At 37.3% G+C, this 24794-nt stretch overlaps 4 protein-coding genes across 4 annotated transcripts; 1 reads left to right on the top strand and 3 right to left on the bottom strand.

Annotated features, from left to right (window-relative positions):
* Window positions 1–1107: 1107 nt before the first annotated feature.
* Window positions 1108–6582, top strand: LOC103326126 (Tetratricopeptide repeat (TPR)-like superfamily protein). Its single transcript, XM_008228333.3, is given in 3 exon segments — window positions 1108–1358; window positions 1360–2863; window positions 6443–6582. Coding segments are annotated over 2 exon segments (1671 nt in total). The 5' UTR covers window positions 1108–1175; the 3' UTR covers window positions 2848–2863; window positions 6443–6582.
* A 1076-nt stretch (window positions 6583–7658) lies between these two features.
* Window positions 7659–10714, bottom strand: PRPS20 (chloroplast 30S ribosomal protein S20). The gene is made up of 3 exons (XM_008228272.2): window positions 10428–10714; window positions 10023–10189; window positions 7659–8101 (listed from the first exon to the last, which is right to left on the bottom strand). Exons 1-3 carry the CDS (start codon window positions 10591–10593, stop codon window positions 7829–7831), a joined length of 606 nt encoding a protein of 201 aa, XP_008226494.2. The 5' UTR covers window positions 10594–10714; the 3' UTR covers window positions 7659–7828.
* A 370-nt stretch (window positions 10715–11084) lies between these two features.
* LOC103326066 (ARM repeat superfamily protein) lies at window positions 11085–18146 on the bottom strand. The gene is given in 18 exon segments (XM_008228273.2): window positions 11085–11502; window positions 11872–11972; window positions 12314–12428; window positions 12997–13044; window positions 13293–13358; window positions 13360–13431; window positions 13967–14064; window positions 14181–14288; window positions 14962–15056; window positions 15167–15240; window positions 15707–15868; window positions 16324–16395; window positions 16501–16567; window positions 16702–16805; window positions 17016–17078; window positions 17466–17574; window positions 17828–17891; window positions 17970–18146. Coding segments are annotated over 18 exon segments (1572 nt in total). The 5' UTR covers window positions 18040–18146; the 3' UTR covers window positions 11085–11418.
* A 3795-nt stretch (window positions 18147–21941) lies between these two features.
* Window positions 21942–23959, bottom strand: LOC103326067 (protein CUP-SHAPED COTYLEDON 2-like). Its single transcript, XM_008228274.2, has 3 exons — window positions 23633–23959; window positions 23255–23538; window positions 21942–22745 (listed from the first exon to the last, which is right to left on the bottom strand). Exons 1-3 carry the CDS (start codon window positions 23823–23825, stop codon window positions 22146–22148), a joined length of 1077 nt encoding a protein of 358 aa, XP_008226496.2. The 5' UTR covers window positions 23826–23959; the 3' UTR covers window positions 21942–22145.
* Window positions 23960–24794: the final 835 nt, after the last annotated feature.

Below are 24794 nucleotides of genomic sequence, written 5' to 3'. Positions count from 1 at the left end.
CATTACATGACATGATATGACATGAATTCAAAGTAAGACGAGTACGAGTAAAACATGAATATGTTAAAAGAGCAAAAGGCGGTCAATTGATTCCACCACTCAACTTACTCACATTAGCTAGCTACAACTTTTAGTCATTTTCAAAAGGACATAAACACGAAATATGACAAAGAAATGAATGAGAGTGTGCACTTTTTGTTAAATCCTTTGGATGTAGCAACTTTCCTACTGATTTGTGGCCAATTTGAGATGTTTGTGTTGGAAATTTGTTATGATTTAAATAAAGTAATTTGGCTATTCAATCAAAACTGCTTTCCCTTAGCCATCTTTGTTTTGAACTTTGAAAGAACTACTAGATTTGACACTAACAAAGAAAAAAAAGGAAACTTTAAGCAAGTGGGATTAATTTGGATTAAAAATGAACCCAGAGACAACCATTCTAACCAACCTTTTGATGGTTTGTCTACTAGTAGTTTCAATCTTAACGGTAGTAGCTCACCCATCAACCTAGTGTGTCTAAAGGGAATAGGATAACCCCAGTAAATTGTTAGGTTGGGTTCTATTGAATTGAAAAAGCTAGCAGATTAACAACCAAACTTGGGGTACATGAGGATAACCTTAACCTTAAAAGTTATATTGGTTAAGATAAATTTGGTGAGACTTTTTCATCAAAGAGGGTTATAAATACCAATTTATGTACTTAGATAATTCATACCCTTACATTAACATATTTAGTATGAACACATAAATATACCATACTCGTTGAGTCATCCTAGCTCGTCTAATAGTACATGCGACTTGATCCTTAAAGTAGCGTTACACCACTCAATGAGTCATGATGACCTAACAAGTGTAGTATTTTCATGCCTTCGTATTGATTATGTGAAATTCAAATGCACTATTGACCTCTCTTTAATTAATAAGAGCAAAGTTTTGGACCACTTTTTTTTTCTTAATTATAGGTTTTATGGTTCAGATGAAAAGGAATGAAATTAAGGTCAACATTCTATGGGGTTTTTTTTTATAGGGTAAAAACATTATATATATAACAAAAGAAGATAAATATTTTTTGTATTTTTTCTGGAAGTATTGTATACATAAACACACATATAACATATCTAGGAAATGATTTTCTTCCAGCCCAAGCACGCCCCCAATAGAAGAAAAAACCAAACATGGGATTCAAATTCAAAACCTTGAGAACTCTTTCCCGGGAAAAGAACATCCAACAAAATTTCAAATTAGAATTCCAAACCCAACCCAGAACCCATCATTCTGACCACCCAATTGCACAAAAACCCCTCTCTTACCTTGTGAAAGTTCACAAATTTCAGAGCCCAACGAACCCAAAGTCTGAAGACTTTCAGTAAGATATCCCAATTTTACTTTCTGGGTAGGAATAAGACGCCCTGTTTTGTACACTCAGTTGCAAATTCTGAAGAAAAGGCTCGGTTTGGGGAAGACCAAGATGACCAAACGGCTATTTTCATACAAAACATCCTCAAGTTTCGAAGGGACAAGCCGGCTGAGGAGATTGAGCGAGCTCTTGACCGATGTGGGTTTGTGCTGACAGAGGATTTGGTTTTGAATGTGCTCAGGAGGCACAGGTCTGATTGGAAACCAGCTTATGTATTCTTCACTTGGGCTTGTAAAGGTGGAGGAGGAACTGGGTATTTGCCTGGGTCTGATTGTTTCAACGAGATTCTTGACATTCTTGGCAAAATGCGGGCTTTTGATGAGGTTTCCCAAGTGCTCGACGAAATGTCAAAGAGAGAGGGGCTTATCAATGAAGGAACATATGGGATTTTGCTCAATAGATATGCGGCTGCACATAGGGTGGAGGAAGCAATTTTTACGTTTTATAAGAGGAAAGAGTTTGGTCTCGAGCTTGATTTGGTTGCGTTTCAGAAGCTTTTGATGTGGCTGTGCCGGTATAAGCATGTAGAAGTTGCGGAAACTTTGTTTAACGAGAAGGGGAAAGAGTTTGAACAAGATATAAAGACGTGGAATATCATTCTTAATGGATGGTGTGTACGAGCAAATGTACGTGAGGCAAAAAGGTTTTGGAAAGATATAATTGCATCTAAATGCAAGCCGGATCAGTTTACATATGGGATTTTTATAAATTCTCTGACCAAGAAGGGGAAATTAGGAACAGCACTCAAGTTATTTCAAGCTATGTGGGATCAGGGTTGCAACCCAAATGTGGTGACATGCAACTGCATGATCGATGCGCTTTGTTTCAAGAAGAGAATTCCTCAAGCTTTGGAAGTCTTTCAGGAAATGAAACTCCGAGGATGTCTCCCGAATGCAGCGACATATAATTCACTGATCAAGCACCTATGCAAAATACGGCGCATGGAGAAGGTTTATGAACTTTTGGATGAAATGGAGCATAAGGGTGGAAGTTGCTTGCCCAATGAAGTAACTTTCAATTGCTTACTCAAGTCCTTGAAGAAGCCAGAGGAAGTTCCTGGCCTATTGGAGAGGATGGATAAAAGTAGATGCAAGATGACTAGTGACACATACAATTTGATGTTGAAGTTGTATATGGAGTGGGATTGTGAGGAAAGACTAAGATATACGTGGGAAGAGATGGAGAGAAATGGGTTGGGACCTGACCAGCGATCTTATACCATTATGATTCACGGGTTCCATGACAAGGGAAGGATAAAGGATTTTTTGCGATATTTTCGTGAAATGACTTCAAAGGGAATGATACCAGAGCCAAGGACAGAAATATTGGTGCATTCTCTGAACATCAAGTGGAAGAAGGATGGTGGACAAGCAGAAAAGCTAGCAAAGGGAAGTGACAGTTTGACAGGAGATTTGAGTACAGATGTTTGAGCAAAAAGGGAGCAAGGTAAAAGCTTTCTTTAAGTTTTAGGTTTACTTGAACTGCAAAATGCCCCTTTTGGAACAAGGGATACAGTTATCCAAGTACATTCTCATTTTCGTTATATGTTGAAAACTTGAAATTGTTGTCCTTGCGGAACAATTCTTAACAATGCAAATGAGTTTCTATCTGCATTGTTGGTGGCACTCTTTAGCATTCACAGGTTGCTTTACCACGTCTGAAGTTGCAAACACAGATAAATTTCCACATAGAAAATTTAGTCCATGTTGCCAAAATTTGCCAGACACCTAGTGTCAACTATTGACTTGGTTTAAATAACCTTTTCCAGGGGGAGGTTAATTAGTTTGAAGTTTCCAACAAATTAAACAAAGCCTACTCTATATAATATACCAATCAAAGCTTCAAGCTACTCACACAGACAGTATTGCTGGCGGAGGCAATGTCTCTTGATAGGAGTTTTGATGCATCATCTGCAGATGTATTATTTGTTTATTCTTGGTATTTTTATTGTGAATAACTGAGTATCGTCAGTTAATCTTACTGTGTTTAATTAGAAACTACTCACTGACGGTTGGTACTTGTTCGATAATCACCATGGTTCTAAAGAATTCGCAATACGAGGTGCTGCTACTGTTGCCCATCGTGCTGCTGCTTCTACTGTCTTTCGTGCTGCTACTGTTTAATATATATATATATATATATATATATATAACAGAATTTTGGATTTAGGGGATCCTCAGTGTGACTCTAGCCGGTCGGGGCCTCTTCCGGCTCTGCTTAAGCGCAAAAAACTTACCTATAATGGGGATATCATTGTTTTGCTATCCCGACTAATAACACAATGACACGTGAAAAAGTTATCGTCGTGTCATTGCATTATTGACCTGGGATAGCAAAAAGTGTTATTCCCGTTGCATGAGAGTTTCTCTCTAAAGACGAAGCTTTAATAGTTTTAATAAAAGAAAAAAGTGTTGCTATTTCCTATCTTCTTGTCCTATTTCCCCACTCATCTTATCTTCAAAATTTTAAAGACAATTTACCATTTTGTAAAATGATCCCACCTATTCTCCTCATCCTTGTCAAACCCAAGCCCCCCTTCTCCGTTCGCCCCTTCTCCCTCACTTTTCTTCCTTCCTGGCACTACCACTTGAGGACGGGGCATGTATAAATTATAGCTTCTGAAGTATCATATATATAAATATGTTTTTTTTTCTCTGTAACTTTGGTTTTCAATATATATTGATTCATCCATTCACGAATGAAGATTGAGGAATGAAGTTTTCATTTTTTGCAAATTGTCATAGTGGTTAATTACTTCTCAAAATTTAGGTGAAAAAAGAAACATTCATTTTGCTTTTTTCTTTTGTTAATCTTGTGATTGATAGTATAATCCACATAGATTTAGAGGAAACAACCATGTATTTTTAATTATGAAAACCGCTTCATCACTCACATCACAATGAAGGTTCGACCATTAAAAAATTTCGACAGAGAAATTTCATGTAAGTTCACAAAACAAAACCAGTGGAAACAATCGATTTGCTAGAACCAGACGTCTATATATACCCAATGCCAACGGACAACATACAACTAAGGCTCTGCAGATGGAGAGGGAGGCCATGTTGCTCATAAGGAGTTTGGATAATAAGAGTAGTGCAGCCAGTATGAACCCTGCCTCCAACTTCAACGAAACGAAAATCAACTCAGATGACCTGTCACCGAAATCCAGTGTCCGAGGAAATAAGAAGGAGAGAACTGCAGGAGGCTCTTCCTCTGCAACCCTAACTCCATTCCTCCATCTTATACCCAGGTGTGGGATCAAGACTCAAAGGAAGGCTAACCCACTGTCCTCACCTTAGAAGATGAAGGCTTTATGAACGAGGGAATTTATGGGTGTGTAAAGTCTACGGTAGCTACTGGCAAAACTACAACCAACAGCTCAAATGCGGAGAAACAGCATTTGTGTGGTAGTTCTAGTAGACCTCAGGCCTCGCATGGCAGACTAAAAACGCCTCACCTTTACCCCTCGCCTTATAAAACCTTAGAAGATGAAGGCTTTGTGAATGAGGGAATTTATTGGAGTGTAAAAGTCTGCGATAGCTACTGGCAAAACTACCAAGTCTACAAAGAATCAGAGCTCTTAGGTTGCGTCTGAATGTATTGATTTCTACTCATAGTTATCATGTGAAGTGTGTTTTCTAATTCAACACCCGTGGAAACAATTGATTTGCTAGGCATTTGAAAAATGCTTTCATCGCTAGCCTTCCTAGGAACCACCTGCACCTGGTATTGTTCTTATATTGACTTATACAATACAACCTGACGTGATGTATAGATATATATAACAATTTACGCTTGCCTCTGCGCGCAGACAAGTTACAACTAGGCTCTGCAGATGGAGATGGAGGCCATGTCGCTCGGAAGGAGTTTGGATAAGAGCAGTGCAGGTAACGCCGATGTAGATGACCCTGCCTCCACCTCCAACTCCAACGAAACAAAAATCAATGTCGATGATGACCTGTCACCGAAATCCAGTGTCCAAGGAAATAACAAGGAGGAGAGAACTGCAGCAGGCTCTTTCTCTGAATCTCCAACATCCACTCCTGTTTCTACCCAGATTCTCAGAGTACGTACGAACACTAAAGTTGAGCCATATATAAATCACAAACAATGAGGTCTGCAAGTTTCACATCTAAGTATTACCCGATCCGATAATTTACGATATAGATAGATATACATTTAACAACAAAAAATATATATATATATATATATCATTTTCTCTATTTTATTGCAAATCATCAATTAAAATATTTTAAAATAAAGAATTAAATGAATTAATTCATGTCAGTTGATATCATTTATTCACATCAATTGCCATATCAGATTGTCAGTTAATGTGGTCAATTTTTTGGGTTGAAATAGAATTAGGATGATCTATGAATGAACATTTGAAAAATAGATGGTTTGACTTGTTGAAAAAATAATCGTCGTAAGAGACCCTAAAAGGTTTCTTCTCTCAAATAAAATTATTTGAGGGATCCCTCAATATAGAGAATTATATGTGTGTGTGTGTGTGTGTGTGTGTAGGGACTTTTAGTTGACCGAAAAATATATAGAGACAATTCCTTTGGTAGATCCCTCAAGTAATCTTATCACATTGTGGGTATCACTACGAATTTTGCTTCAACGATTTGAACTGTCTATTTGTCAAGTTTCATTCATAGATCATTCTTGCAAAAACCTAGATAAATTGAAAACCACTAAGATATCTAGTTGTGACTAACAAAATAAACTTTCAAGAAAACATTAAAATGATAATCTTTGAATGGTTAAATGATTTTAGATTAAAGTGTTGTTTTTTTTTTGCATAAATATCTTTGAATGAATACCTAAAAAATAGGTAGTTCGAATAATTGAAATACAATGCGAATCTCTCAATTCTTGAATCTGGCTTAGTTATTGCAGGGTTGAACTAATCTTGAATAAAAACATAAAATATATACGATTCCGATGATTGAAAATTGCCTCTTTTCAGACATCTCATGAGTGGCATTATGGATTGGTTCTCATTTATTTGGTATACAGGCAATCACCATGGTTGGAAAGATGTTGCTGGACGTAGTAGTGCTGCTGCTGTGTCCGTTATGGAGCATATGTTGGATCTTGGCTGCGAGAGAGATGAGTGCCACAAAGATTATGGATCAGTCTGAAAATGATGGGTTTGTAAAGTCTATGCTAGCTACTGGCAAAACTACAACGTCTACAGAGAAAAACAGTGAGAGCTCTTCAGGATCTTCTGCAACTGCAACTGCAACCTGAGGAAGCTAGTATTACATGTTTGTCTACTTAGTGTTATTATATTGGAGTGTTTCTTTTTTATGTTCAACTTCATCAATGTAGTGATTTTCACTCTGTTTATGGAAACATGGATTCTATGCATACTTAGACTTTGATGTGGTTCATTTTTTGTTATGGATATGTTATTTCCTTTTAGCTTTCAATACAGATTTGTCGTTTTTGCCGTTGCGCGACAAATCTTCATTGCATGTTTGAGTGCACATGCTTCTAATTGCTGATTCAGGGATTTTAATCATTTTTTGGGTTGTGCCTATTCTCTCATGATCAATTCAACTTATTATTGTGTTTGGTCACTAGAGAAATTGTATCCATATTCGACACCTTAGTTGCTTTATACTTGTTTTTATTTATCTTATTAATAAAATATTATCGTTCTTGTATAAAATAAAAAAATCATATAATTTCATCAATTAAATGCCTCTTCCACCCTTTGATTAATTAATTTGAGAGGGATTCAACTTTGAAATTCAATGCATTTTTGCTTTTTGGATATTTGAGCAACTCAGCTTTCTAATGGTTCACTTCAAAACTGGGCTCTCTCTCATGTAAAACTTTCTTCATGTTCCACTAAATACCATAACATTATACTACTAACAGCAAACTGCCTTTTCCAAGTTTAAACAGATCCTGTATTTACTTGGGAATATCCATTGTCACTTTTTGTGAGGACATCATACCCAAATAAGTTATAGCTTAAATGGCATGGAATGAGTGAGAAATGAGAATAAATCAAACAGTTCAAATCTTGTTGCACGAAAAAAACCGAAATTGTGTACACTAGAATGCTTTATCCTAAAACCCAACATCAAATATCTCTCCTTCACTCACTCACTATACGAACATTTCATTTCAACCCTACAAAGGAAGTGGAACATGGCTTCCCTCTACTAATAAATAACATGGTTAAAACAAGCGTGCATTAGGAAAATTACCACACACCACATTCTCCAAACCCATCTTTTTCTAGCGCATCTCTTCAATAACCAGCATTTTGCTCTGGTGCCATGTCAAGAGTGATTCACTAAGAGTCAATAGACTATATTTGGCACAACCACATTTTCAACACAAAAGTTAATGGGAATAATAATACAATTACAACCTACGAACACAGTTCTAGGAAACAAAAGAATATATAACCAAACAAAGGGGTTTTATCAATGCACTAACTTCAGGATTTGGGGTGTACCAGCCGTGGTGGATCTCTACAGCCTTCTTTCTTCTGGCCAGTCGAGACTTTCTGCGTGCTCCAGTATTCCTGTGCAAGGTTCCCACTTTCACTGCTTTGTCAATGATGGAGTATGCCTCTCCAATGAGCTTCTCAATTGAAAGCACCTCTTCAGGCGTAGCATCTGGTTTCTTCTTGAGCACATCTAAAGCTTCCAAAACCTAGAAAATGGTAGCCAAGAAACAATAATCGGCAGCCCAAAATTGATGAACATGAATTTCTACAATGCTAATGCATTTCTTTCCTAGCAGGTAAAAACTTTAAAGGGGTCTTTCAACTTTTCATTTCTCCACATATTTTCAAAGTGGCAATACAATGAATTCGTACGAGGACATAAAAAGGTTCCTATTCAGTTGCACTTTTAAGAGTAATTGATAACCATGTATTCAGATCCATGCCCTTTCTAACATTAATAAATACAAATTCTGTACAGCTGGGCATGCAAACACATGAGAGCCAAAAGAAAATAGAAATTAAAAAACAGAAGGAAAACAACACACACACACACACACACACACACACACACAGAGTAACAGAGACAGATCATCTTTAGAACCCGTTTGAATCAAACAGGCATCATGCCACTGGATAAGCTATACACGTTCATGACTTCTAACACAATCTATGAACAATTTTTTATATCATTCCTTACAGCAAATAAACACACAGGTAACATTTTTATCATCCTGACAACTTCTCCTCAATTAATGTCCAATTTCTCTGAAATTACTCTTTTTTTCTTTTCCAAAGATGATGCTCCAAATAATAAGCAAAATGATCTCTCAGCACAACTTCATTCCTATATATATCTTGACCCCTAAGGATAGAGATCAAGAGAAAGGTATTACCTCGACTTTCATTACACTTAATTCCAATCCAACACTTAGTCTTTGGTAAAATTGCCTTTCAAATCACTTAGAAAGATATCAAAGAAAAATATATAGATTAGGAAGTAAAAGCATATTGTTAATATATCAGTATAATCCATGAACTATCCGCTTCTCCATAGAAATGCTCTTAACTAATTCCAGTATAATTTAATCAACCAAGTAATGAGACCAACTGTAGAAATTGGTCATTAACCTTGATTAGACACTTATATGGTCGCTCTTTGCAAATGAGAAACCAAGGCAGCAAACATGGTGACAAGTCAAGAGCTGTACACTGGGGCATGGCATGGCTATAGAAGCTATACTTAAGAATACTACTGTGCAAAAACATATGCATACCCACACACATACACATAAATGTTTGGCCTTAGTCATGTATCAGGGGATATTAAAGTATCGAAAAGTGCATAGGTTATTCCCATTTATTAACTCATGCAGGATAGCCATTCTGTAGGAGAAAGGAATGTGCTGAGATCTTTGAGTGAACTGTAATTTTCTTTCTCCAATATAAATAGATTCATTGTATTACTGACAACAAAATACAGCTTGCTTTAGAGATATCACTACTATGCTTGAAACCCAGCAAAAGCTCATAGAACTTAACAGACATGGCTGAGATTTAAAACCTCCATAACTCCAAGAAAACATAAAAATAGCAGAAATACAGAATATGCTTTATGTTGTAGTAGTAAGTAAATCTCCAACTGACTTCAGAAAGCATCTCTGAACATTAAAGGTTCAATGTGGCATTTGAAATAAGGCATGCACAAGCACCAGCGCAGTGCGCTCATATGTACTACAAAGTAAGTCAACTAAATATACAATGAGGTTTTTCTTTAATTCTATTTACAGTTATACACCAAGCAGTGGATAAATTACTATCTGCCCTGAAAATACACAACACATTGATTAAGAAAGCAGTCTCCTGTAACACCAAACTCTTAACACTGAATAAGTAAAACAGAAGTAATTATATGAATTCATCACACTCATAACTCATAGTAACTAGTCAAAGCATCGTCACATATTCATCGGAAACAGAAGTAATTATATGAATTCATCACACTCATAACTCATAGTAACTAGTCAAAGCATCGTCACATATTCATCGGAAATAATCAGAATGAACTTAAATTTGCAGACAATGTAAGCCAAAAGAAGCAAAACCCATCAGTTACGAAAAGAAAAGTACCTTCTTCATCCGGGTTTTGATTTCAGATTTCCGGGATTTGTGGTAAATGCGCCTTTTCTCAGCCTGCCGAGCTCTCTTTTCAGCAGAATCAGGCTTCTTCGTTGTGGCAACCTCACAGACTACAGAACGACGAGTTGGCCTCTGAACTGGGCTCAATGAAAAACACCCTGAAAAGAAAAGAAAAGAAACTAGATATAAAAAATTCTCTTTTGAATTAATATCATGCTCTGTCTGGTTTCTCAAAAATGGGTGATATGATACGCAAAAACCAAAACTTTAGACCAGAAATGGCAAAATTTTCCACCCCATTGTGCTTAATTGTTCATGTTTTGTGGTGTGAATGTCGAAGAAGAAGACAGATAAAGAGGAATGCAATAATTGCAAGAAAGCGAGAGTTTTGATTACCTTTGGAGAAGAAATTGTGAGAAAGGCTGGCGGAGAAACTGAGAGAAGTGAAGTGGGTTGAGGTGGAATGAGTTGCAGAAGAAGTAGAAGGGCCATTGAGGGAAAGGTTGCTGAGTTTGGAAGGAAGGGCCAAGCACGAAGATAGGCAATGAACAGCAGCTGCCATCTCTCTCTCTCTGTCTCTCTGTCTCTCTCTTTCTCTCCCTCAAAAATTGTAATACAGAGTGTTTCTTCCTCAGAATTTTATCCACTGGATATGAAATTCCCCTTCTCTCCCTGCTGGTGGAATTACTCTTCTCTCCCTGATGGCGGAATAATATATTATTGTATTGGCATATTTGTTATTGTTATTCATATTGTTAATAAAAAATATTTTTGCAAATTGAAACTCAAAATGGATTAAATAATAATAGAAAATATTATTTATTTCTGTACACCCGAGATCATGTGTTCTATTCACCCTTCTAATATTGACACAACCATAGTGAAAAACATTTCCTTAAAGAAACATCGAATTGTTTTAATTGGAAGAGTACAGTCTTCTTTAATTCCTTTTGGGATTAAATGTTTAATGGATGCTTTACTGAGCGATTCTTTTCTTCTGGTTTTTCATCTACGGAGAAGAAGAATTCGATTGGGAAGAAATATACCAGTCGATTGAGAGCTAATGGGTCTCATATTTTCTGTATAAAAGGGAAAAAGAATTGGTCAACGAATCCATATTCCTCTCGACCCTACTGGGAAATTTGTACTCTGAGAAACTCTACAACTTTCTTTGAACTGGCAAATATGGAATTCCACAATTCCACATTCCTCTCTAGCTTTACATGTTTCAGTTCTGAACAGGTAATAATTATTTTTAAATTCACAGCTTAACATTCAGGAGAATTCAGAGCTTAACAGGTTTCCGCAGTTTAAACAAACTTTTGTATGCAACATGTGTTAACAGTAAATTCATAGGCTGCACACAGTTGCTGATGCCTGCCAGCGTCTAGAATCTGTCATCTGTAACCACTGTAGGCTGAGCTTCAAGCCTTTTAGCAACGTAGGGACCCTTTCTAACAGCATCATACAACTGCACAGAAAAAGGAGGGGACAAGAGAAGATACACAATATGAGCCTCATTTTCAATTAATTGGTTGTTTGAGAAAAGAAAAGAAAAAAGTGAAGACCACCTAATTTTTCTATTGACCGTAGATTTTTTTTCCGTTCTATTATCTCTCCAATGGTTAGCAACTCTCACCCAATAAGTTGCACAGAAACATGCGAAGGCAACTGAGTACTACCGACTACGATTTTATGGTCAAACAAAATTTTCATGAAATTGTTTCAGGTCTGACAATTTGAATAAAATTCCCAAACGTGCTCAGGGATCCCCCAAAACCTCCTCCCCCACTCTTTGAAAAAAGTGAAGAAGGTTCTGTAATGCAGAAATAGAACTAACCTTTTCAGCAAGCCCAGCAAGAGCTGGATCGCTGCTAACTTTACTTGACATGATAAAAGCCTTCTGGATTGCCTTGCAGCAATTATATCTGGCTTCCATACCTGAACAATATTTTTCATTTACATGAAATAGGTAAGATTCGGAACCTAAAATAATAAATGAGAGCAGTTCTTTAGTCCAAGTGCAAAAGAAAACCAGAAGCCAAAGGAAACCATATTAAGGTAAGGGTCTGCCAAATGTGCCATCACCTAGATTGAGCACTGAAAGTAACGTATTATGTAGTTATAATATTTCAGGGGAAGGTACTTATTTTGGAAAGGAGTCCCCTTACATTGACACAGGAAAGAATCTCTGTTATTAATTGCTAGAAAAATAGAAGCCAATTTCATGTAGTATTGCAAGGTAATAAATTGAATGAGTCTATAAAGAAAATGAAAGAGACCTAGTTTTGTGGTTTCAGTGGTTGCATCGGTCACTATATTTATTATCTCTTGCTTCGAGCAAATTTCCATGAGGCACCATGGGCGAGCCACCAACCCAGTCAGCATTCTATAACCCTGAAAATGCATTTAAAAACCACCACAAATACTAAAATAAATTAAATTTCAAATATAAGCATAAAGATGTAGTAATAATGATAAATTTGTATATCATCTTATTTTATATTTTCGTTCTTTCTACATCGCCACATGAAGCATCACTATGTATCCTATGAAGCATCATCAAAACTTTCAATTTCAAACTTACATCGCTCATTGTTCTTTTCTAAAACATACTTATGCTTTGGTTACCAACGAACCTTTCCAAAGGTGACCCAAATATAAAAAGTAATGTGTTCCAAAGAGTCATTAGTACTTACAACAACAAACACCACAACAATATGAAAGATTCAGTCTATCTAAATATCATACTGCCATTTCCATATGAAAAAAAATAACAGAATTAAGGGGCACTGCCACATAGCACAAACTAAAAACAAGACCTATGTAAAGCTCAGGAGAAAACAGTGAGAAAAACTATCATGTTAAATTGAGCTCCAGACGTTCAATTACTTTCATGTTCATAAAAGTATTCAACTGTCACACCACCAAAAATATCCACAATTCGTGATTTTAGTAGTCTCACCGCCAAACGAGTTTCTGAATCCTGTTTGAGAACAGATAGGAAAATACCCTGCCAATTGCATCAACAACAAGTAAAACTTCCGCACATTTCAAGACTTTAATGAAGAATGACAAGGACGCTTTATAAAAAAAAATGTAAATCCATATGAAAGTTATGAACTCCAATTGATTTGATAAATAAAATTGTTGGATTCATGCAAAGGAATGAAAATGACCTGCACCCAAGTGCAAAAAATTTGGAGGTTTATGAAACAATGTTTAGGAGGTAAAAAAATAAGGGAGGAAAAAACTGCTCACAGATGGTGTCAACTTTGAGCTCTTAGATGCAGTTTCATAAATCAAGCGTCTGAGGCTTTCTTCTGCAATCACTAGTCAGTATCATGCTGTTTTCAGATCGAGTTTCTCCAGAGATGTTTCCAAGGGCATGTAAGGCAGCCTGCCCTTGCCATCAAAGAACAATTAAAGTATAATAGAGAATGTAAAGTCAGCAACCCACAACAGATACTATCTTTGGCCAGGCCTCAAGAGCAAACCTCTTATCTGAATGGAAGAGTGTGTTCTTGTGGTCCAAGTTGGAATTAAATGAATACTGAATGATTTTTCAAAAGGCATGGAGTGTCTTGCTGCAGATCCACAGAAAACATTTTTGTTCAGTATAACCATAAACCCTAAATCCTCTTTCAATTATTAGGAATCCGCCACATATATCCCATGTTTATAAGCCAATTCATCATTTTATTGGCAAACCCAATATGTCAGTGGATGCAATCAAAGAATAAACTTGTTGTGGGATCCATACGATTTAAGATAGTTGTCAGATGAGGTACCACTAAAACATTGTAAGATTTAAGATAGTTGACTGAGGAGAACCCTTCCTAACTCAATCTATTGGCAAAATAAAACATGATAAGGAACATATAAATAAGGGGATGGAAGAACTTAAAAACATAGAAAGGACTAGATTCACTCACCAGTTGTTTACCACGTCCTTGCCTATCAAAGGCAGCATAAATAACATGTCTTGCAGCTGGTGGTGAGCTTGAAAGTAGAAATTGCGCCCCTTGAATTGCTAAGATCATTCCAAAACAACAGCTATAAATATTGACTTTTTAATGAGGATAGGTAGAAATGTTTCACTTCATGTAATCCAATTCCCAAGCCTAGAACAGCTGCGGGCATACTTACATGACCCTATTTGACCCAGTGCTTCAAGAGCAGATTCACACTCATCTGCATCTTGAGTTTCTGATGAACTAAGTATCCTATCTATGGCTGATACTACAGTTTTTACAGCTGCAAAATCAAGATTAGTACCGAAATCAATTAAGTACCACATTTTACAATCTTAGAAAAAGCAATTATATATTTTTCAGAAGTAACAAATCTCAAAATGTACCCTTTAAAATCATTTTTTATTGTGACTAATTTCCAAAGAGAGCAAATAGCATGTAGGAGAACAAAAATATATTGCGACTCCACCTAATGAAATATATCCAACCCAGAATGTTATACCCTGAAAAACTAGTGCTCTCTTTCCAACCTAATAGGGACAATGGGGGTCAACCGCTACTGGCAATTTAGAGGCAGCTTTGGGTCGCTTGGATAAAATTCAAACAAACAAGCTGGCCAAAACATAAAAAAGAAATTAAGGGTGCCGACTAATGAAGACTTTTTTCTTCCTTCTCTCTAGGTCAGAAAATGGGATGGCACACGCCTCAACGGTGCAGCCCTAAAAGTAGGCATAATGTCCGTCTTGGAAGAACTGGTACACAAGCTACCCATGAGCCACCACAAATAATGAAGGCACTGGACTGCAGGGCATCTTATATTCAGGATGAAAGGAAAAACAGAAGTCCTATGATATTTTGAAGAGGAACTCAATTCTCTGGAGTGATGCAAGTAGAAATTATTCATATTATAAATTTCACAAGCATCTGGAACAGCAGAAGTTGAATGTAAGCCTTACTAAGTTCATCAGCAAACATGTAATTCCCCTTGGACAGAAGTCTTCCACTGATCATTATCGCCCTTGATCTTAAAACTGATTCCATTGATTTATTGCTACAAAATTCATAAGACGATATTATGTTGTGTGTCTATAAGATCTCCTAAACAGTTTAAAGGATGCAACATGAAACTGATACTAAGAAAATATTATCTCAACTAAGCACCTGATTATAGAACTAAGCAGTTGCAGAAGGGTGCTTGTTGACAAAAACTCTCTACCATGCTCGACCTCGGACAACTTGATCAATTGAGCACATATAACAAGAACATTTCAATATAAGGTATTTAATCAAGGAAAAGAGATGATTAAAGGAAAACAATACCAGAAAATTTGGGAATTCTCTATTGACTCTAAAAGAAAAGATGAGAGAACTTCAGATAGATATCTGTCAATTAGAAATAATCATATGCAAATCAAGGGCAACTACACTTCAACAATTTGTCCTAAACATTAGTCCTAGAACAAAGCTGTGGAGCTTCTCTTTTTTGTCTCCATATATTTAACGTATTTCAGTTATTCTGGATATCAGAATGCTGAGTTAAGCTTGTAGTAAGCCACAATCATTATATAGCATGAAATGGAGCATTACAGAAGCTAAGATGAAGAGTTAGAGCTTTCAAAACAGGCAGTTTTGTAGGCTGTGTATGTTCTCGTGGGCACAGTGAGAGAGAGAGAGAGAGAGAATGGATAATCAATGGCCAACCTCATACATAATCTCCAAAACGCTCAAGGTTGCAAGAGTATCATTTGTGTTGTTGATTTCTGCCTCAAAAAGTCTGAGCAGATTTGACCTGTGAATTGCTGATGCCACACAACTGGAGATAGAGAATAGCTTCACTATCAAAGCCAAAACCCGGACCTGTCCCTGCAAACATTAATTATGAACATTTAACTTTTTAAAAGCAAGCAGAAAAAATAAGCAAAGAGAATACCATAAAATAAATTAAAATAAGAGAGTAAATGACTAATATCAAATATAGATCATGGAATTATTTTTTGGAAGAAGATTGTGGAAGTTTGTACAGAGATCATAAATGCACAACTTTTAATTTAAGTGACTGTAACAACAGTACATCCACATATACTGATAAAAAAATTATCCCAACTTGTTACGACGACTTTGGTGACATATCTCTGCTGCACATGTAAACAATAAAATTTAGGGCAAATATCACTACAAAGTTGTTAAACAGGAAAAGAACATAAGCCAGCGTAGCTGATAACTACTTTTATTTTACAGTTCTTCACTAAAAGTAGGGCTAAATTTTCATAAAAGATTAACTATATGACTATTAATAGCAAAATTTCCAACCACCCTACCAGTGGTGAACACTGGGCTGCTAAAGCTCCAAGATCGGTAGCTTCATTGGTATTAGCTGGGAAAACAACATCCTACATAATGACAGCAAGAAATTTTGATACGTTATGACAGTGCAGGTATTCATCAAAACAACATTCAAGTAGATTTAACTCAGAGAGTAAATGCTAAAACAGTACCATGCCTGCTGGAGAACTAGCCATCTTCCCTATTGCATCCGTTGAAAGAGTTGCAACTTTTTCATTGCTACATACCAGAAAGAGACACATTGTCATGAGTTTATTCAAAGATAAAGGCAAAGAAATAAATAAAAAGTAGAAACAGTTTGCCCTAAAAAAGATGATAATTACCAAATCATAAACTTAATATTTAGACCTTACCCATTAATGAGGCAATCAAGCAAAAGAGGATATATATTGTGCTCAACTATAAGACGTGCTGCAGAAACAGCACCTTCATTCAAGTTCTCCAGAAGGTAAGTAACCTGAAGACGGTTGCTAAATTAATTAATTATATTGTCTGGTACTTAGATAAGTTTCAACTCCCCGAAAATTTCAATAAAATGGCACAAGGAACAAATGGACACCAAGTATATAATATGCCAAAGAAAACAACAATATTCTCTAATTAGGAACAATAGCATTCAACAATCTCAAAATAAAGCAGTGACTATATAAGAAATTTTTATACATACCGTTTTACATGCTAAAGATTTGACTTCATGAGACTCTGCTGTCAGGCCAACTTGTATGAAAGGCTGAAGGGAGAGCAAAGAGAAATATTTAAGAATCTAGATCCCAGAAGACATATAATACGCAGAAACAAAAACAAAACAAAAAAGGGTTCTTTATTTCTGAAGATTAATCGACTTTAAAAATAAAAAGAGTAGAACAAAAAGGCATGTATGGTTTAATTTATTTTATTGCATTGAACCAGAGCAACATGTTCATCAACAGAGCATCCCCTATAAGCATTCTTATACATCATAATAAGCTGATGCAAGAGCAGACAAAGCTTTGAAATTTTCATTAAAGAAGGAGTACTTGAATCCTAATCAAATTCATGAAAATCCCTGTTTCATTTTTCACAAGAAAGTGAATCATTAGTGACAGGAAATCAGTTAGCTACAGAAATGAAGCCATACCATATAGTGGGGTATGAGAGAAGCACCATATTTTGTCTGGAATACCCTTTCCAAAGCAGCAATCAACGTACTTTCTAGACCAGGTACATCGGCTTTGGTTTGTAAAGCACTGCCATAGAGAAAGATAATCAACTCAAAAAGAGCTATAAGTTTCATGAACAATTTCGGTGACAGCTTCCATCATACAAAAGTTACATGCTTACACACACACACACACACAAAACAAAACAAAACAACAAATGCACACTTGTTCATGTACCCAGAAACAAAACCTGAAATGAAAATGCAACAAGATTGAAATCCAAAGAAATAGAGCACAAAAACTTGGAGAATAAGTTAAGGGTAAAACCCAAAAAGGTTACTTAAGAATGACAGGAAGGGGAAAGCGATCCAGAAACTCCTTAACTGAAGCGTCGTTCTGAAGACCTGCAAATACAATGATATTCAGTTCAAAAGGTTGACAAAAATAGCAATACAAAGCGATTGTAAATGGTTACCACTAACCAGGGTAATTTGCGAAATCTGAAGCAGCTTGTAGTAGCTGAGTTGGGTCGTCCACCGAGAACTCCTCCATAGCTTAAAGCACAAGCAGTCGCAGTGAAACACTCTGTGTGTGTCTCTGAGAAAGAGAGAAAGAAAAGAGAAAGAGGCGCACCGACCGTGGCAAGCAATGGACTTCATGGAACCTGAAATTTACACGTGTTCTACCGACTATGGATTGGGCCAAATTAATAGCCCTTGGGCCCAAATGTATTCGTCTAATAATAGAGGGTTGGGCTCACGTTTTTAAGGTTTTTTTTAATTATATATATATATATATATGCTAGAGCATGTTTTTATTCTTCAATCTTCATCGTTTGAGAAACAACGATATTCATTTATTTTCATTTTTGATAACTTCATTTTACTAACACTACTAGAAAATTGCCCTAAAGGCACATTTCAAAGAGCACGAAAAACTTGTCACCTCAATGTCAGTTAGAATAATTATTATAATTTTAAAACATGATTAATTGTGCTTTTCATAGGGCACGAAAAACCTTTTTGTGCGTTTAGGTTTTATATACTTCTAAAAATGATAATTTATTCAATTTATCAACTCCTCGTTTCAGGAGAAAACAAAATACATATTCTTCATTGAAAGACATTCCTCCTCCACCGTGGCTTTCCCCAAGACCATAACTCCCCACAGCATTGAAAGGTTTAATATATTCTTCATTGAGCCTCATTTATTCTCCTCTTTGATTTTTTACTAATGCCTACCTTCTCCCTATCTTCTCAATCCTTCCCACCATCCTCCCAACCACAGCATCCCCACTGTGAAAAGCACTAGGAGCACCTGAATAATACGACCAAGAATAAGAAAATTTAGAGAGATCAATTAGACTTAGACAGATTTTGAGAATCCCATGAACAATTGTAAATTGAAAGAGGTGAAATATCTAAAATTTGAATCATCTCTCTCTCTCTCTCTCTCTCTCTCTCTTGGGTGCTGCTATAAATTCTTATGGATTGTCGAATACGTTCTTTGTGAAATGAATGAATGAAAAGTTTGTGTTTTGTAGGACAAGCCTAACAAGTTTGGAGTTGTCCATTGTTCTAATTGTAAGACAAAGTGATTTTGCTTTGACTGTATTGAAAGATGTTGACTGTTTTAATTTGAGTGAGAAAATTGTGTGTTTGCATAATTTTCATTTATGCCCAATTTTAAAATCTAATTATGTACGTATTTGTGCGAGTTTGGTGGAAATTTTTAATTTTAGTGAGTTTAGAGAGAGAGAGAGAGAGAATGAGGAAGTGGTAGTGGTCGAGGAAGAGTTAGAGTGGTGGAGGGATGTAAGAGGTGGTGGGGAGAGTGGCGCATTGGTTTTTGGCAATCCTAATATTTTCTTTTTAAATTAAATACATTGGGCACAAATGAATTGTTTGTATGCATGTACAAAAGTCAAATCAAAAGCATCAGTCGATGTTGTCAGATATATGCCATATTAATGCCCAGAAGTTTTGAGTTTAAGACATGAAAAAGTAAAATCGTGCCCTATAAACAATGGAAACTCCTATATAGGAAACATACTATTTTAAAGTGGCTGGATTGTGGCCATCAATATAGAGCACGAATAATTGTGCATTTTGCATTAAAGAACACAAATAATAATTGTGCTCAAAACCAGATATTCTAGTAGTGTAATTTATCAACAAATTTCATTTGTCATACATATATACGTCCTCCAATCTGTTAACCAAAAGTGCACCTTATAGTCTTCTTATACCCAAAAGAAAATAACATACAGTGAGTAATTGTTGGGTTTTAAAATGAATCACCTCATAACAAGAACAACACCAAGTCTCCTTCCAAAGTGCATGAAGGCAAATACCCTTATCTTTTATTGGGCGTGATTCGTCGTAATCATGGCTATGAATCACGCATAGGCAATGAATAGACTCAAGCCAATGTCATTTGTAACGACTCAAAGTGATACCATTTGTAATGGCTATAAAGGTCTTCTCCAATAGTTTTGACTCAAATTGTCATCCCTAGGGCTTCCTAACATACCATATAGCTCCCCAAACACTTACCCTATTCTAGGATAAAGCTTGACCACTTGAGCTGAACTTGTTGATACATCACAATCAAGTCGCGATGGAAAGGGATAGTCTTGTGATCTTTCCCCATCCCGAAAGATAAAATTCATTATCTTCATCACCAACCCTAAGGCAGATCAACATAATCTCAATTATTTTGTACAATAACTCATCCTTACGAGTTCTCAGCTTGACAGCTTGATGCAATGCAATCATACGCACGAGAGAAACCTGGATATATATGAACTAACAACATCCCTCATTCATAAATTCCAAACCCCAGCTTTTGGTGTTTGGCTGTTTGTTGTTTGGTTGTTTTCTGTTTGGCTTCAAACCCATACTTCACCATCAGAAAAATTCATTGCAAGAGAGTCTGAAAACTCAAACCAAACAGGGTACCCCGCGTGCTATGCCTATTTCCATGAACAAAACCCCAAATGGTCCCACGTACCCCCAGGCACCTTATTTCCAAATATGTCGCAGTACTCATTGCCTAGCCAAACATACACACATCGAACCCCAAATTTCAACCTTAATGTACCAAAACTGCTGACCACATCCACCTTCATCATCACCGTTCATCATGGCCCTCCCCCAATGCCTGCCCTCCACCTGGCAGGAGATCAACTTCCGGCATGATTGCATTTGATACACTCAATATTTTTTGTTTTTTCAAGCCTCTGAGTCTCTGAGGTTTCTGCTGCTGCACCTCTGCATTTTCTTCCACAACTTAAATAATGGCTCTAAGAAAACGAAACCCAGATCCAAATTTAGCCCCCACTGTGATGACAGCAATTCTGGCAAGCAGCTAGCATACCCCATTTAATTTCTCTATCTTTTTTCTTTCTTTTATTTTCATGCAGAAAAAATAAATGAAAATGAAAAAGGGTGTTTGGCAGCCGTCCAAATACTGAAGGAAAAATTAAATGCTGGGTTGCATAATGTGTTTGGCTAGGGTTTTAGATGGTCCCTGACCTAAGCTATAGGCTAAAAAGAACACAAATGTAACAGAGAGTACTAAATGTGTCACTTCTTCTAGAGCACCAACCAGTGTCCCTAAGTTCCCCTTAACCCTAGAGATAGAGGGTATGTTCCACTCGTGAAAGGTAGCTGTCTATGTCCACCAAAATTCAACCAACCATTAATGAATTGTTGGATAATGCAAGGTTTGTGACAGCTGAACCATATCCTGCAGAACCGATTGCTACACATCACAATAACATATAACACATAGAAATTGGTTTATGTTCTTGATGTATGATTGTGTTAACTGATGATCTTGTCGGTAAGGTGTTGAATACCAGACTCTTCATACTTAAGCAAAGATTTACAATCTAAACAAAAATGCATCATTTAGATGGTGTTTTTTGGGGATCCATTTCATATTTAGAGAATTTGGTTTTTTCTTTATGCGCCATACAAACCGATAACCGCGCAATACCTAAAGTTAGAAAGACGAACACAACATGTCAATGTAATGATGGGGAGTCACTCAGGTGTGCATGTACGACCATAGCCTTAATCCTTTATTCCAAACACATTTACTTTGTCATCTACCAATTTGGATAATGAAACGGAAAGCACTGTACATCTGCAGTATATTAAAATGGGGCAAACCCAAATCCCAATTCACCGAGGTCCACATTGATCATAAACATCAAAACAGTACATAAATATATGTCTAAAGTCGCTTTAAAGCATCAGAAAAAGCATATCAGAAAAAGCCACCGATATTTACATAATTAACATCTGATATGATGATGATGATGATGCAGCTGCACCTGCATCGGATCATCAGACTCTCCAGCCGGTCACAACACTACCCCAATCAATTACCATAAAAAGAAATATACCATACCACCACCACCCAGCATTTCCCACAGTAAATAAGCACTTACTAATTTTACCTTCCAATTAAGTTAAAAAAACATCATCACGGTACACCCGCAAGGTCATAGAGTCGTCAGCATAATCATACACAGTAAATAAAACAAATAGAAACTACTTGAAAACGTGCACTGAAATACCCAAACTGCCCCTATCACTAATTGCTTTCACCGGTCATATTCCACGAAAAGTCTAAACGACCCTCAAAATTCAAAGGCATTCCGTCTTGTAGTACGTCCACATGCAATCCAGCTCGGTGGGGCCCACGGTCCTGGGCTCTTCCTGGTGAGGAGGTGGAGGCGGCCAGTTGCCGGCAGAGCTTAAGCCACCCAGATCGATCGTTGAGCCGCCGCCACCGCCGGAACTGCCGACGTGGACAGGCTGATGACCCGACATTGGGGAGAAGAAGAAGGGCAGCTGGAGATTCTCCTGCAGAGACCTGAGGCTTGGGAAAGCCGAGACGCCGCCGAAGCCTGGCTGCGGCGGAGGCTGGGCGTGAGCTAAGTCGAAGCACGAGGAAGAGAGGTTGAAGCCACTGTTGGGGTTGGTGGAGAAACAGGACACGTGCTCCTTCGGGATTGGACTGTCGTAAGAGCAGCTGTCACGGTCGGTGAGGCCGGCGGTGTTCATATTTTGATATGGGGAAGAATCGAGGAGCGGCGGGAGGGAGACGGAGGAAGGCGAGCTGGGTTCTGGGTAGAGACTAATACTGCTGGTGGAGCCGTTGCTCATTCGGGTCTTCTTGGATCCGGGTCCGTTTGTAGTCGACCCGCTGCTCTTCTGAAAAACCCGGGAAATGACCCACTCGTCCTGCACGTGTTCGAATCAATGCCAAACAGAGAACATTGTGAAACAAATCAGCTTTTTAACGCAAATTATTAGTAATGCCAGTAGCAGATTAGCAGAAGATTTTATGTAGGGTTTGATAAATAGACAAATAATGCATGCATTAATTCGAAATGTAGGTCTCAGAAGAAGCATTATCATAACGAAAATGCAATGTGTTTCGAAGTATGAAGGAGAGGACGCATTTCTGTTATGCATGTGTTTGATTGATGCTATGAAGGTACAGAGCCTATACCATAGAAGAGATGAAATCCAACGGCCATTAGTAGATATTTCGTTATGAGATATAGTGTGCCGACAACCATCATCAACTACTTTACCTAACCCTAACTACAAATGATATTAATTAAAGATCTAAACCTTACATGTGGAAATGCACGTTGAGAGTAGCATGAGATCACTAAAGTTCAAAACTTTTTTAAAGAAAAACAGCAGATTAATCTATGTGCATGAGAGAGAGAGAGAGAGAGGACCTTGGAGCTCCTGGAGAGATAGTGGTAGGCGAATTTGCCTTCAAGGCGGTACTCATGCATGACCCAGTTGCTTTTCTCACCCTTTGGAGCTCTGCCACGGTAGAAAACCAAGGTCTTCTTCATCCCAACAAGAGCACAAGTCTTGGAGCTGTAAATCTCTCTGTCTTTCCCAGTAGCTTTCCAGTACCCAGCTTCGGTAGCTCTGTTGGTTCTGAGCCCAGTTGGGTATTTCCGGTCGCGGAGGCTGAAAAAGTACCACTCTTTCTCCCCCATCTTTGCCTTGTCTGCAAAAATGAATCAAAACCCAACATTCAGAAACCAATTAAGTAATTAATTCAATTGAAAAGAAATATTGTAATGAACATGAGAATTATTTACCAGGGAGCTCCCATGGCTCACACTTGTTGAGGTCGACTTCAGCAATGGCTCGGCCAGTGAAGCTGCTGTCAAGGACCTTCTTGAGGAGATAGTAGGTGATGAGTTCCTCATCAGTTGGGTGGAAGCGAAAGCCTGGTGGCAAATGGGTGTCACTGCCGTGATCAAAATGACCAGTGAAACTCATGATGTCCATCGAAACAAAACAATCAAGAAGCTAGATTGAAGAGAATTTAGGGTCTAACTGTTAAAGAGAGTGGTTGTTGAGGAATGTTGATGTAGGTTTAAGAAAGGGTGAAAGTGGGAGGGGGAAGAGTTTGTTTGTTTTGTAGATGCAAAGGTTGGGTTTGGGTTGAGAAATTGAGAGGGGGGAGGAGGAAGAGTGTGAGATGGGTTTTTCATAGGGAGTTGATGAATCGGAATGGCAGAGGGAAAAGGCGATATAATAAGGTAAGGTATGATATGGCTGGAAAAATCTCTGTGTTTGCTCTGCTCTGTCCTCTTCTGTTCTCTCTCTGATCACTCTCTGCCATGGCTCTTATCATATCCATTATATCTCTCTCTTTCTTAATCTCTCTCTCACTCTATAGGGAGAGAGAAAGAGAGATATTGTGAGTGAGAGAGAGAGAGAGAGAAAGTGATGTATGTGTCTGAGGGAGTGGGCTCTGCTGCTGCTGCTGCTGCTAGGGTACTCTGTTTTGAGTATGCGTGCGTGCGTGAGAAAGTGTGCAGGTATTCCTCTGTCAGTGAAGAAAATGAAGCGGAGGGAACAGAAAGTAGTTTTATGAGAGGGCCCTTTTGAGTTTTGAGAGAGAGAAACAAACAAGCGCAAAATTTTCATTTTTTTTCAATCTTTTATTTTTTAAATTTATAAATAAATAAATAAAAGATTTATAAAAAAAAAGGAGAGGTAGAGATTTTCACCATGTATCGATAAAGCTGTTGCATATCTTCCCTGTCAGCACAGTACATATAATAAATAACCCCATAGGGGTCATGGTAATTAAATACACACACCTTCTATCTCTGTTAATTATTATATTATTTATCTACTCTTTTCTCTGCCAAATTTGAAGATCATAATCTCTAAGCATAAGAAAAAAAAACTATAGCATGCAAGGCTTCTGGCGTTTCTGCAAACCATTTATCTGTATTCGCATTCACT

Source organism: Prunus mume, linkage group LG3, assembly GCF_029339155.1.
Source record: "Prunus mume cultivar Tortuosa linkage group LG3, ASM2933915v1, whole genome shotgun sequence".
Taxonomy (NCBI): Eukaryota; Viridiplantae; Streptophyta; class Magnoliopsida; order Rosales; family Rosaceae; genus Prunus; species Prunus mume.
This window is presented reverse-complemented; position numbering and strand designations above follow the sequence as displayed.